Source organism: Buceros rhinoceros, unplaced genomic scaffold (assembly GCF_000710305.1).
Source record: "Buceros rhinoceros silvestris isolate BGI_N320 unplaced genomic scaffold, ASM71030v1 scaffold30742, whole genome shotgun sequence".
NCBI lineage: Eukaryota > Metazoa > Chordata > Aves > Bucerotiformes > Bucerotidae > Buceros > Buceros rhinoceros.
Window position 1 is genome coordinate 15,670 of NW_010399979.1, and position 14,569 is coordinate 30,238.

The following is a 14,569-nucleotide window of genomic DNA, read 5'->3' on the forward strand; positions in this document are numbered from 1 at the left end:
TTCAGCAGCACCAAGACATCTCTTTTTTTTAAGGAGATCTCAAAGCTACTGAGGTGTAATAAAATTAAGATAGTTGTTCACTGTGCACTGGACTTGTTACTGGGAGTGAGTAATGTCACTAGGAATTAGTGACCTCAACTTCAAATGTGCTATCTGCTGGAAAATAGAAGCCACTTCTAAATGCTGGTTATATGGGAGGTGGAGAATCAACTGTTGTTTCAACACCCACATTCTACCACGTGAATCACAGCCGTGGACCCTTGCTGCTAAAACAAGATGACATGGTGTATTTACACCACCATTCCTGTGCTAAAGGTGGAATGTCAGCCGTGATACTGATTTTTTTTTAATTTTTTTAATAATCTTTGACATCAGAAATGCAATTTGCTGTAATGAATGATTGTATTCTTTAAACACCTTCCCCCCCCCTCTTCTGCACGTGCTGCAGAAGTACCTATGATACAGCCAGTATGCTTTAAAAGGACAACTGATGTTTAAATAGTCAGTTCTTCTGGGGAAAAAACATAGCTGCCTGAAGAACAAAAATGTTTTTACCTTGTCTGTGAGCATTAAAGCTAAATTTCTGAATCATCTGAGTGGAAAGAGGTGAAAATTAATTTGTTTCATACTGACTTATGGTGCCTGAATTCTTTTCTGTGACCAAGTGCCACATGTGAATGTGTTGCCCTTTTGCTTCTCTGCTTGATTAACTGGAATCCAAAATATAGTCAATCCAAGAGCTGCAAAACAATCTGTTCCTTGCCCTTTGGTTAAATCAGTAAAAACAGACCTTGCAGAAGGGTACGAGAAAACATCCCGCAACTGCTTACTCCAGGGTTGCATTTCAGTGCTGCACAGACAGACCTGAAGCACGTGCTGTCTCTTTGCAGGGACTCCGTGCAGTCAGTCAGTAGGACAGGGAGATTTATACGCTGTGTCCTGAATGTCTGCCCTAGGTGACATGGCCAGGCTGTTGCTCCTTTGTGCCAGGGAGCACTGGGCATGCTTGAGGGTTGCAACAAGTGCTGTAAACTGAAGGAGTAATTAGTGTTTTTCCTTCTCTGTGATATGAACTCCTTTAGGTACCAGAGTTTCCCTTTGCTACAAGACATTCAAATTTAACCACCATCTAGTTATTTCCACTTTTTTTTAATTAAGTTCCTTGCTTCTTGTTCATGAAAAGTTAACAGCATCTTACAGAGATATTAGTGTAGTATTTTACTGAAGCTCTTTTCAGACTCCACAGATGTCAGAGAGGATTTTTCTGTTTGGAGGGGTGGTAATCTTCAGTGGAATAATGTATTTATTACTTCATTTCCTGAAATATTTCAGATCCAGACTTGAAACTGTTCAGGTGTATATAAAGCATGCCCTGGCAGGAAGCCCTGCCTGTAGCAGCTCCTGCTGAGGGAGTGAGCTCATCCCAGTTCTCAGGGCAAGCATTTGAAGTATCTACTCTAGAGCAGTGTTTGGGTAGTCGTCTTCTGCCCTCCCTGTTACCTGTCTTGTGCTGTCAATCAGATAGATTTGAAATGAAGGGCGGGAATTGCCCCAAGGCTGATGATGTCAACTTGCTTCATTCTGTTGGGTTTGACCTACCATTGCGTCTGCATAGCCAGTCTTGGTCACTGTTGTGGCTGTCCCACTCAGATGGGAATTACTGCCCCTTGAGCTTTCTGTGGCTCTCAGAGATCCTGAAAAGTGAACATGAAGAACATATACTTCTGTCTGAAGAAAGACATTTTAATAGCGTCAGCCTATATTAAGCTAGATACAGCTTTTGAAGTCCTAATACTTACTGGCACTTGAAATCTGCCATGCTTCTGTTCAGCTCCATTGAGCTGTGCCCATCTGCAGTTTTACCTCGCCATCCTCTTGGGCAACTGCAATAAGGTGAGACCAAACATGTAATTTCTGCATTTCTGAGAGGACTGTTGCACACACGTCCATCAGACAGTTGGACTTCTGACTCAGACCTAGCAGGTTTGTGAATTCTGCCTTTGAACCTGTTTAGGATCCTCGTGCTGCTCTTCTTTACTATGTTGTTTTACCAGTTGGTTGACATTCCCATCAAGAAGATGAGAAAGTTTTTTGTTAGATCCTTTCAGCACTGGATTGAGAAAAAGGTATTGTAGCATTCCCTCATGTAGTTAAAAAGGTTGGTTTCTGCAAAACTCTTGACAATGCCAAACAGCCTTTTTAATTTCTTTGTTTGCAACCATGCTCTCCGTTGAAAGAAAAGACAATAGATACACTAGATGTGTCAGGAAATTCCTTTGTTATACTGGTGACAGCCTAGTTCTATCTAGCCTTGTGTTTTGGTATTGCAAGGTCCAGCCTTCCTTTTATGAGGAGACATGTCGCCTGGAGGAAGAACTTCCCCAGCAGAAAGCTCGTTGTTTCCACTCTGCAGCTACGTCACTTTATTAACTCAAAGCTATTACTTTGCCTTACAAGTATCCGCTTTCTGAGTGAAGGAGGAAAGCTGCCAAAAGCTATATATAAGTAACGTGCTGGCTGTCCTGTGGAAACTGTACGTGTGCATGCTGTGTAAGTGTAATGCATCGTGGCATGAAAGCGGGGTAAACTGCTGTGCAGGACTGTGGGTTCAGAGAGTTCACTTAGCACTTACTGCAAGGCAGTGAACATGCTGTAAGTCTACACCCTGGTTTCTCATGGTTGTTTAGGATATGACTACAAGACTGTCAAAGCGGATAGTCACAGTGTAGTACATACAGTGTGTCTTGCTGCGTTATGAGCTGGCTGGTATAACCTTTCTGAACATCCAGACTTCCTCCAGCGTTAGTAATACCTTCCACTGCTTTGAATGTACCAGTATCAGAAATCAGTAAGGCAGCTCTTGCAATTTACGGAGCACGAGGCTACTCTCTGTTGCCTGGAAAGGTGGAAACACTCTTCCAAGTGACCAGCGCCTCGAGATCCTGGAGGCTGATTGGAATTTTTACTGCAGGTGATTGCAGGAACATCTCACCTGAGGGCAAGTAAAACCTGTTCCCCTTTGCAATGCATACAACTCCATAGCCTCCTCCCTCGTACACTACAGATCATCTGTGGTGTCTAATTCTCATTCTTTTCTCTTTCCGGGACAGCGTAAGTGATCCCCTGAAAGCGGTGGCAAAAGAAGGGTTTGTTTAGTGGAGTCTAGAAGTTAATCAGATTTTTAACCCTTAGGTCTGATAAGGGCTGTGGCTTTCACAAACGTCTGATGTTGGGAATTAGGGTCTCCTGTTACAGTAACTCTTGTTAACTTCATGGATTTGAGAAGTTTGCTTGATTTATTTATTACTTGGGATTCTGTCCTCTACTTATTGCTGGGATTTTATCTCTTTGGTGTGTCACAAACATACTATTCAAGCTGTCATTGATTCTTATGCATTTGGCATCTTCTTCTAACTTAGAGTTTAAACCAGAGTTAACAAGAGAGCTCTCTTCCCTGGCCATGCCAACATCTCCATCGTTCCCTTCAAAGTTCAATGTCTTGCTGTCATTTTGGGCTTCCAAATCGCCCTTCTCAGAATGCGTAAGCCCAACTGCTGTTTCACGATCCTAGATCAGACTAAATAAATTGTACTTTCTCAAGCTGTGGCCAGTATCAGATGCTTTACGGCAAGGTGCCTGGTACCTTCAAAAGTATTCCTCCTTTGCCAAAGTACAGACCCTCCTAATCCAGAGCATGTCTTTTTCAAGCAAAGGAATGTTCTGCTAGGATGCTTGCACATAGCCAGTCCTTTTTCTTTTGGTCTGGTAGTGTCTTGGACTTAGGGGTATCACATGTCAGTCAGCAAAATCTAGCCAGCAGTGTTTGTCTCTTCCATATTTATCTTTTTCCATTCCCTCGCTGCTCATGTTAATTGTTGTGATCATTTCAGCATCCTTCTGCAAGCTTAAATACACCTCCCCTGCTTGCTTTCCTTTCTGCTGCTTGAGTCAGGTTCTGGATGTCATCCTTCAAGCTCTGTGTTCATCCAGAAGATCTCAGCTGAGCTTTCCTCCTTCCTCCCTACCATCCAGCCTGCTCTCATTGCCTCTTTGGCATATGTTGTCCACTCTTGATTCTATGTTATTCCATAGTGTCTGTCCTTATCTAAAACTGTGTTAATTCTGCAAAAGGGAGCCAATAAAGATTTATTCAGTTCTCCTGTGTTGTTCTGTACTCTTCTTGTATGTGCCTCTAGGCAGTAGAGTCCAAGGCCGGCACGCTGTTTGCCTGATGTTCTTTGCCTAGCCGGCTGTGTACACTGTTCTCATACATTAAGTGATCCTTAAAGTGCATTAAGGACCTCATGTGACAACTGTTGGGAATGTGGTGTGCTGTGCTTGCAGGAAGGCTTCAGCCTTTAAGTATAAACCCCAGAGTTCTCAAAACTCCAGGCAAATCAAATCCAGAGACTTGCTTAAAGCTCATCTTAGATGTGTGTCTTGGTTGCAGAGGAGAGAGGGAACATAATGTGGTAGAAGAGGTGGGAAGCAGAATAGCACAGAGAGGGTGAACTGCCTTTCAGGCACTTAAAGCCAGGCGTTAGGTGTGGCTGGGAGCATTCTATAGTGTCTTTGCCTAAGACTAGCTTCCTTACACCATGTGGGACTTAATTTGTGGGGTTTGAGTGTTACTTACGTGATTGAAATGCCAGTCTTGAGGGAGAGAACCCTGCCATGACATCAACTTTCCACTGAGCTATTTAAAAACCTAGATTTTTTTTTTTTTTTTTTTTTTTTTTTTTTTTTTTTTTTTTTTTTTTTTTTTTTTTTTTTTTTTTTTTTTTTTTTTTTTTTTTTTAATCCTGTGGTGGGTCATCACACTAGTAAATATTTCTCATTGTAAGAACAAACTTCCTTTTATAGTATCCACATGCTGCTGTTTCTACTGAATCCAGCATAGAGCTATTTCCTATGTCTTAACCATTCAGTCACACTCAGAGGCTCTTGTGTGTTCATGTGATCTCTCTCTTTTTCTTTCTCTCTCAGCTTTTTTAGCCTTGTCCGTCTATTATTGTGACTTTGGTAAGATGATGCCAGCTTTAGGTGTTTAATGGGCTGTGACCAGGAATCAACAGCTACTTCCTCTGCATGCAAGACCATGATGTCATTAGTTACTCTGGGTTGCTTTACCATCTGTTGCTGCTGCTTCAGTGTATGTGGAAAGAATGTAAACAGCACTTTCCAGATGTTCTCAGGGTAGCGGGAGAGCCATAAATGGACTGTTAGATTCAGAAATATTGCTAATTATTTAGAAGATGTCAATAGTAGAGTCACAGAAACATAGAGCTCCATGTGTGTCCTGTGCAGCGTGCTCTGTCGACAAAGTATCGCAGTGGGTTGTTCTAACAATTAGGAGATTTCATGGCTTGTTCAGGACTTGAGCTGGGCAGATAGTCTATCTTTATACCTGCTCCCCTTCCCTCTCTCACCCTTTCTTCCTCCAGCTTCAGCTCCTGAAGGAAACACAGTGACAGTGTCCTTCTGATCTCATGCAAGGCAAATGCTGTTTTGTTTACCCGGAGTGCCTCCAAGTTCTAAGTGATCTCAGCAGATGAAGAAAAGAAAGATGATCTAGTTTTGGAAATCTCAGTATAATGTTTGGTGTTGTAGGAACTACTTGAATAAAGATGGGGATGTTTCATCTTGGTGCAATATAGAATAGAAATTTGGAAGCCAGTGTCTCTCGTGCCTCTACAGGGCTGGAAAAAACACTTGTGGTATATCTGAAAAAAGTCTGTTTTGGGGGAGAACCGGTCACTTCCTTCTTTAGGGTGTGTGTGTGTTTTTAATGCATTAATTAATTTTTATTGAGTGGTGGAAAAACTGATGTCAGAGCTGCATTGCGGCTGGACATGCAGGAACATAAGGTTGTAGGAAATAATACAGCTAACATCATGAGGGCAGTGAAAGTTTAACCACGGAAAGTTTAAAATAGCAAAGCTGAGCCATATGGATATTAAAAGATATGACTGAATCAAAACAACGGTCTATTATTAAAGCTGGATTTTGCTGGGGGAGTAACAAACTCCTTGGGTTAATTTCTCCTGTGTACCCAGTGTCCCAGGGTAGCTTTTTCATCTCAACACTTTGAGTTCTGACTTTGGTATTGTTGATATCTGGCTATTGCAGGATACAAACTACAAGGGGCAGTGTAGGTTGTATCTCACTTGTTTTTTCTAGACGTTTTTATTCAGGTGTCTGTAGAGTATCCTTTTCCTTTTATGGTGGTCTATAAACTTGTCCAGTAGGACTTCTTCCATGACACCTCTCTCAGTTCAGATTGCACAGGTCCATGACAGCAAGGCAGAGGGAGGCAGGGAGAAGTGCTTTGGAAATTGGAGCCAAGAAGGAGCGTGGTTACATAATTGTACAAAAGGAAAAGGATTTTTTGTTTTGTTTTGTTTTTCCTGCTCATTCTACTGCAAACTGAAAAAAATTGGAAAGCTGGGTGGAAAAACTTTAGCATCATTCGTCCCTGTAGGGACGTGAAGTGTACTGAAATGTTCCACCTGTTTTATGGCTGTTGCTTTTCCTCTTTCAGGTTTGACATCTACAGGAAGGTGCCAAAAGACCTTACACAGCCAACATACACAGGAGCTATTAGTAAGTATAAGTAACACTTCTTTTTGATGTTCTTGCATACCCCAGTCTAAAATTAAAGATCATTTGGCTTCTCTGTCTCGAGGGAATTTCTTGAGAGCTGTTGAACACTGGAAGGGGTATCGTTTGTTGCTGAGACAGCTCATTTGACCCAGTCTGTCAGGTCGTACAGCAGAGTAGTTTGCATGGATCCAGAACCTTAACAACGAAAACTATTAAAGATGTATTGTTGTGGAAGGGAGCTCCTAAAAGCTAGTGCTGAAATACCCACTCTGCTAGCTGCCGAAGTAGCTAGAGAGCTTTTTGCTGTGTCTTCCTATGAACAGAAGCTGTGAGTCTACTCCAGACGCTACTGGGAGACATGACTGCAGATTTCTTTACCTCTCTCTGATAGGCATTCCCTCAGTCAGTGTGAAGAACAGCTGGTGACAGTAGCATTCACAGTTAGTGTACCCAGACTTGAGGAACCAAACTCCTGCAAACAGGGAATCCCAGTTCTGGATCAGTGAGGAGCAATGGGGGTGGCAATGTGCGGTGGCCAGCAGTAACATGGTTTGGGAAACATATTTCTCTCACAGTGTATTCAGGGGATTCACCTGATATTGTGGTGGGACTAATGAGCAAAGATCTCATTTTGTTGTTAATTGCCGTGCTTTTAAAGAAGAAAAATTGCTTGGTTAGAAAACTGCTGATAGTGATCCACTCTCACTCCCATGTATCAATACATAGACTTCGGCTGATACAAATCTCTTGCCTTGGGCCCTTTTTCCTTCCTTCCTCCTCCTGAGGGAGGCTGTAGGCTGAGTAATGCAATTTCACACAATTATACGTAGTGAGCGCACTGTGTGCAGCGGTAAACATTGATCAGGTTGATCCTGCCAGGCCTGTAATTAGATGCCCTATTGTAGCTTTCCTGTTCCATTGAACAGTGACTTCCTTTGATCGTGTAGCTGTGTTCCATTCATCCATAGATAGGTCAGTAGCCTTGTACGTCATTGCTGACGTGAGTGATGTCATATCCCTTGGTGACAGCAGGCGTCAGATAGAACTGAGTCAGTACCAATGAATCAATGGACACAAAGGAAAGCCCTTTGTGGGCTAAAGAAACCCCTTGCTCCTTACTGTGAGGATTGTCAAAGACTGGAATAGGTTGCCCAGGGTGGTGTGGAGTTTCCATCTTTGGAGATACTCAAAACAACTAGATCCATCCCTGAGCAACCTGCTTTAGCTGACCCTGCTTTGAGCAGGGGAGCTGGACGAGATGATCTCCAGAGAGGTTCCTGCCAGCCTCAACTGTTCTGTGCTTCAGTGAAGATCGCACTTTACTTTAAATATTTACTTTCAGAGAGCCCTTGTCCTCTGTGTTCTCCTGATCACTGAGTTTCTTGTACGTTGACTCTCTTTTAGATTTGATGAAACTGTGAACAAAGGGCTTGAATAAAACTGTTTGCTAATTTAGAGGTGGATGAGATTTAGTATCTTGAAAGAACACTTTGAACTTGTTAGTGATCCTGCCTTCTCTTCTGTTTTGGAAACTAAGAGTTCCCACAGTATAACTGGGCTTGCTTTGCGAATTTGTCTTATTATGAATCACCTGCAAAAGACTGTTTTAGAAACAAAAAAACCATCAAAGGCCATCCAGTGCTGGGCTTTGTGATCTGCAGTAAACAGCTCAAGTGATAAGTCTGTTGTGGGAAGGCTTGAAGGCTGTGACTCTTACTTAAAATTATTAGCTGACTTATTTCTCTCTATTGTTATTTGCAGCTTCTCAGGCTTTGATTTTCTTCTCTAACTGGTTCTCCTTCTTTTTGTCAGAGTGTTTTTAGACGGGCTGATAGAAGCTTTTGAACCACACAGGCAGCCAACAAACGGGATGGCTTTGCATGTGAGGATCTTGTGTGCAGCTTTCCTAATGGGCTTTCTGTCTGAGCAAGCCTGTGACTTGTAATTTGAAAACCAGTAATCTTGGGTGTTGTAGGAGGCTGTGAATGAGAGCAGCCCGTTGCCATGCCAGTTTGAAACCTGGGAAGGTTACGTGATTTCATGATAAATGCTTTAGGGAAGTCAGCTTGTAATAACACTGGGGGCTTGAGGACAGGAGAAGGTTTCTGCCTCTCAAAGTCTTTTGTGGTTTAGTTAATATGTGAAACAACTACGACTGCAACTGTATTTTGGCTTTCTTAATTCCTCCAAGTTTTACAGAGCAGATATAAAATAGCCCATAGTAGTTGGCTATTAATTTAGGCCCTTCCCACATGATTCTGCTGGAACTTTAGTTCATTATCAGTTATGGTGCTGAAGGATTTCTGGAGAAGGAATGGATTTGCTGCAGGATTCCTGCAGTTGCTTTTGAATTGTACAAAAAAGTTTGAAGTTTATTAGGGAAGAAGGCATAGATCAGATTAGAGAAGAAAGGGGATGGAAAATACCAGCTCCATTTCTGACCACCAGGACTAAAGTGTCCAACTCTTTTGGGGAAAAAACAGCTCAAGGAGAATAAGCTTGAGGGTATTTGGGTGAAGAAGAGGTGAACTCAAATGCAAGCAAGTTCAGAAGCTGAGTGGAGGGTTATTGAGACCTCCTATTATGCATGGTTTTATAATTTCCAAGTTGCAGTGAATGTGGCATACAAGATACTACAGATCTGTGTAGCAACCCTTCAAGCTAATAAAAATTCATAGGAATGAAGGAACCAAGAACGGTGCACTGCAGTTTACTGCAGTGAGGTTTGTATAGAACAACATATCCACTGCTGTGGTCTTCTCTGAAATGTGTGCGGAAGTTACTCATGCCTTTTCCTCAGTACAAATTTCTTCCAGGCAGCATTGCGATCCCTGTGCCACTCAGCCAGTCATGCCATTGTTGTCCCTCTTCCACCAGATGCACGTGCCAGTCTTTGCAGGCTTTCCCACCCCTGTGTAGTGTGTCTGCGATGCCAGCACACGGCCGTTCTAACAGACGTGACTAATGTGGTGACCACTTGGCCATGTTTGGGTATGTAGGCAGCAGCAGCACATGCCCTGGCTTGGCTGGCTGTCAGTTGGCATCTGGCTGGACAGGAGCAGTCTGCCTTCTTGAGAAGAGGGGTCTGCAACTCAGACAGCTGCTGCAGCAGTCCTAGTCAACAGTCAGTGTGGATGCATAGTTTGCATGCACATGTTGTTTGCACACATGGTAATGTTATCCAGAAATACTCTGTGATGTTTGGAGGTTGGGGTTTTAAATAAATATCAGGAAATATCAAAGTTATGATTCACATGGCATCTGTAACAAGACCCGTTCCTTGTGCTTTGTAGCATTTTGCTCCATTGAATAATAAATACTAATAATTTTATGCCTTAATATAGGCATGGATCCGTGTTCTCAGTCTGTATGATGTGTTAAACACTTTGTGTTTCTTCAATTTCTTGTGGAGTGGGGAGGAAGAGTCAGGAACATACATAGATGGGGTATGTATCAGAAGGGATATGTACAAAAAGGTCAGGTCATTGAAGCTGGTGTAGGGGAAAAAGAACTTGTCAGAATTTGCTAACCTTTTGGGATTATTGTTAGCCAACCAGAAGTGTGTTTCAGTGTGTCCAACACCAGCAACCTGTGATATATTAATTGATATATTTATCATATTAGAGTTTTAAGAAAGCTGTTGTAGGTGGTCCCTCAAGCTTTGTGGGCACATCACAATGCTCTTGCATGTATAAAGCTAAGCTTTATACATGACTTGTCTAATCCTAGCCTTTAATCTACTTTTCCAAATATAATACAGTTGTCAAATGTGGGAGGCAGGAACCGGGTATTTGCATGGAGGCAAGTAAAGGCCTTTGCTATGAAATAAGTAGCTGAAGTACTCTCTGTGTAAATTGTTATGCTGGGAACATCCTATGTGCCTGCAGCTCCACTGTAAGGAGAGGATCTCATGTTCTGCATCTGAAAACCATTGGCTCTAGAGACAGTTTAACATGTAAGACTTTCACAGAAAGTCTCACGCCAATGACACCCCGTTCCCTGAAAACCTGTGTGTGTGAGAAGAGTTTAACAGAAGAGTGGCCATGCTAGCTAGGTCAGTGCAAATGTCTGTGCAGCCTCATGTTTCTTGCCTGGAGTGTCCAGGAGCAGATGCCTGAGAAAGGCATTTAACCTGTCCTCAGGTTAAATGCTTTACCAGACTTCGGTCAGTTCTGAGCTTCCTGAGCTAGAGGTGGTTCCTTTGTGTTTAGCAGGCCTCAGTGGATTTCTTCTTAAGGATTTCTTCTCATTCCTTTTTGAAATCTTACAGACTTCTTTTGTTAAGCATCCTCAACATCCATAGCCAAGAATTTTCAGAATTTGGTCAGGTGTTGTATAAAGGAAAATCTCCTTTTTTTCTTTTTTTTGCCTCTCTGTTCTTTCCCATTCCTATGCTGGGAGAGACAGTGAGTGGTTGTTCCTCATCCATTCCCTTCAGGCTGTTCATGATTTTACGTACCCCTCTCATGTCCACCCTCAGTAATCTCTTTTACAGGTCGAAAACTGACTATCCAGTTTGAAGACTGGCAAAAGTATTGAGGAGCTTTGAAAGTCAGTCTCTGCCAAGTGTTTCAGGGCATTCTTGCAGGATTTTTTAGATATAGGTTAGTGGAATTTTACTGCACTGTATTGGGTATTGTCACAAGTCTTTGCTACAAGAGCCAAATTGGAAGATGGACTTGAGGGAGCAAATCCTTTGTATACCAGAAAAAGAGAGGATAATTTGATGGTGATGTAAATGCCAAAAAAGAAAGTTAAAGCATTGGAAGAGAGAGAAAGCTCCAGGAGAGAACTTGCGGTTAGTCATACCAGGCTTGCAGAGAAGTGCTGGAGAGCAGAAAGGTGTAGCTGATGCTGTGGAAAGCCTTTACAAGCTGATAACAAGCAGAGAGGAATATGGGCAGCAATTAAAGAAGAAAGGGTTGTGTCTATGTCAAACGCTCTCCCCTGCATACTACCAAAGATGAGAGCCCTTGTGTCTCTGCCGTTTGGTGATTAGCAGTAAGAAACACTGGATCCACTAGTCTTGTGCCTGGGTTACTTTTTTTGTGCTCTTACGTAGGTGCATACGTTCTCCTAAGAATTTGCTGCTGTGCTTTAAGTAGACCTTTCTCCTCCTCCACGGCGCATAGTGCACTGTGCCAATGGCTTAGCTGGGTTACAGCAGTGTGTCTTGACAGCCAAGGCTTGGAAGCAACTGGGTAACCATCTGAGGTTTCTGTTCAGAAACAAATATCCCCTTTTGCTTCCCATTTTCCTACTGGCCTTTGTTTTTCCATTGTCTCTCTCTTTTTTTTTTTTTATCCTAGCTAATGGATTTTTTGGCATATCTTTTAATTCCTTGCACTTTTCAGAGGGTCAGTAAATTAATCCACCCTTGACATTACTCTGAGGAGGAAGGGGAAGCAACGCATTCCTCTTTCCTCCGAACTATAAACTGGCTAATCTGAAGATTGAGGCATAAAGCTTTAGGTTACTCAAGGGTTTCTCTCCAGTATTTGCCTTAAGTACTGCCTCTTTCCTTCCCTTGCCTGTCACATTCTCTACCAAGGGAGTTTGAACAGGCTCAGTTTTATGATAAAATTGCTCCCCAGCCATTTGTTGCTTGAGCTTTCTGAAGGAAGGGTAGTTCTGAAGGGGTATTCAGGCTGTGTAGGTTATGCGGAATAAAGTTGAAGAACAGTGTTTTTCCTATGTGTTTCTCAATCCTAATTAGTGGCTATGGTCAGCTGGTCATTTCCAAAGAGTGCTTGGTCATTGCAACTTTTCTGGGATTGAGGGGTGAGCCAGATTGTACTCCTGTTGTCACAGCCCTGGAATAGCACACCATTTCCTGGTTTACTCTTTCGTTTAGTGATTCATGGTCAACTTGGGTATTTTATTTAATACAAATACACAAATATTTTATTTAATACAAAGACACTCTGTCGTCTTGAGTTGGCATGTCCTTGTCTACTCTGATCGTTCCTGTTCAATACAACTGTCTTTCCTTCCAGCCCCTCCTTGTGGGTCAGTGACCATCACTGCTGCACGAATGTCACCATACAATGTTTTAAGTAGTTTCCTGATGAACAGTAACCAGTAATATGCCAGTTGCTTTGGGTTCCCTCCTTTTAAGTCTAGGTCGTCATTCTTAGAAAAGACACAGGACTTTGTCCAGGTCCTTTGCAGTTCTTTCACTGGAAATTTTCTCTCTCTGAAGAGTCAGTATACTGACAAATGGAGAAACTGGAGAAGTATCAGGCACTGGCTAGGCTAGTCCATTACCCCCATGTCTGCTGTACCAGCTCTGTCTAGTGAGTAGTTCAGGTGTGAGATGACTTAAATGTAGCATTAGAACTTGACAAAGAACGAAAATGTCTCCTCATCCACAAAACAGTGTGTCACTGACTGTATGCCTTTGAAGCAAGGAGATGCTGATTCTTTTTCCTTTTGGAGGTTTTAGTAGTAATAAAATTACATTTGGAGCAAGGACTCCAAAGAAATTGCATTGCCAAGCAGCTTTGTCAAGAAGGGGGCAGAGCTGGCAGACCAACATTGTGTGCTGGAGATGGAGAATGCAGGAACCATGGGGAGGCGGAAAAAATAATGGAAAAGGTAGCCCCAAAATTAAGATAGCCAGCAGGATATTGGGTATTGGCATGCTGTTGAAGTCGCTGCTCTGATGGCATCGTCTGGGTCATGGTCTCTAAAGACAGTGTTATTTCTCGTGTGTGTCTGGGTGGGTTATCCATCGGGGCAATAATATGCCTGCGTGAAAGCAGTTTTTATCTTCATTAAAGATATGAAACTAACCTTTTCCTCTCCTTGTCTCTTTTCCAGTCTCTGTCTGCTGCTGTCTCTTCATACTGTTTCTCTTCCTGTCTGAGCTCACCGGATTCATAGCCACTGAAATGTAAGTAAAAATCATGTTTTTCTTTGAATGTACATGTATATATGGTTCTGTACAGCTTTACTTTGTTATCTTGGCAAAATGTGCCAAGATCAATTAGTTGTCCGATGGTCTTTGGATTCCTTCTGATTGAGCCTGAATTCTCAGTCGTTCAGCTTTCTAATTACTAAGGTATGGTAGGCAACTTGGTTCTAAAATATTTTTGATAAACTGTTCTAGACCCACTTCATCCTTTATGAGCTGCATTCTGGATTTCTCTCTTGAGCACAGTGGATGTTTTTTCATGTGACCACAGATCACGTCAGAAGCTTCTGACCTTTCCCGGTTCGCTGGTGATCAGGTGTAAGGTAGTCTGAATGCTGAGATGATCAATGCCAGGCAGTTGCAATTTCCCTCTTCCTCCTTAGGCTGTTGAATTCTTGTCCTCATCTGAGATTTGTTTCTGCTGTCCTCCCAAACAGGCACTTTCCTCTGTACTTGTTCAATTAAAAGTGATTCTCAAAGACTAGTTGATTTTTCATCAGTTTAAGAGTGTGGTTCCTACTGGTTAAATTCTCATGCTCTGTGCTCTGAGACTGTGGGGTCCTGTTGCAGATACAGTGGAATCTCTGACAAGACATTTTCTTTTCCCCTCATTTCCCCATGGATAAAATGGGTAACACATTCTGTCAGTCTGGAGATGCTTTTTGGAAAAATGAATTGCATAAAATACAAATTACTATTAGTAATAGTAGTATAATGTTAATACTCTTTTTTTTATGTCAGAGCTGAATCTCTGATACATACAGAAAGCTTTACTTACATATGTTCTTTTTGCCTGTTGAGCCTTACTTGGAATCTTAGTTGACAAGGTTTGTGCCTGAAGATAAGTTGTCCCGGGTAACCTCTTTGGGACCTTGTTTTGAGCAAAATGGAAACAATTTCTACTTTAAAAAATTGCTCGTAGAACAAGTATTTTAGTTAATCAGATATTTTCCCCCCTGTTCTCATGTTTCTCCTGCCTTGAAGTAAGCTTTTCTTAGTAATTATTAACACAGGTACATTTATTTTGGGTTCTAGGAAACATCCTGCTGA

At 42.2% G+C, this 14,569-nt stretch overlaps 1 protein-coding gene across 1 annotated transcript in view; it reads left to right on the top strand.

The window, feature by feature from the left end:
• ERGIC1 (endoplasmic reticulum-golgi intermediate compartment (ERGIC) 1) overlaps positions 1 to 14,569 on the top strand; it is a 53,988-nt gene that overhangs the window by 11,752 nt on the left and 27,667 nt on the right. The window contains exons 2-3 of the mRNA XM_010131693.1: positions 6,542 to 6,603; positions 13,426 to 13,498. Of these exons, the coding sequence (XP_010129995.1) occupies positions 6,542 to 6,603; positions 13,426 to 13,498 (135 nt within the window). The remainder of the gene's footprint in view (positions 1 to 6,541; positions 6,604 to 13,425; positions 13,499 to 14,569) is intronic.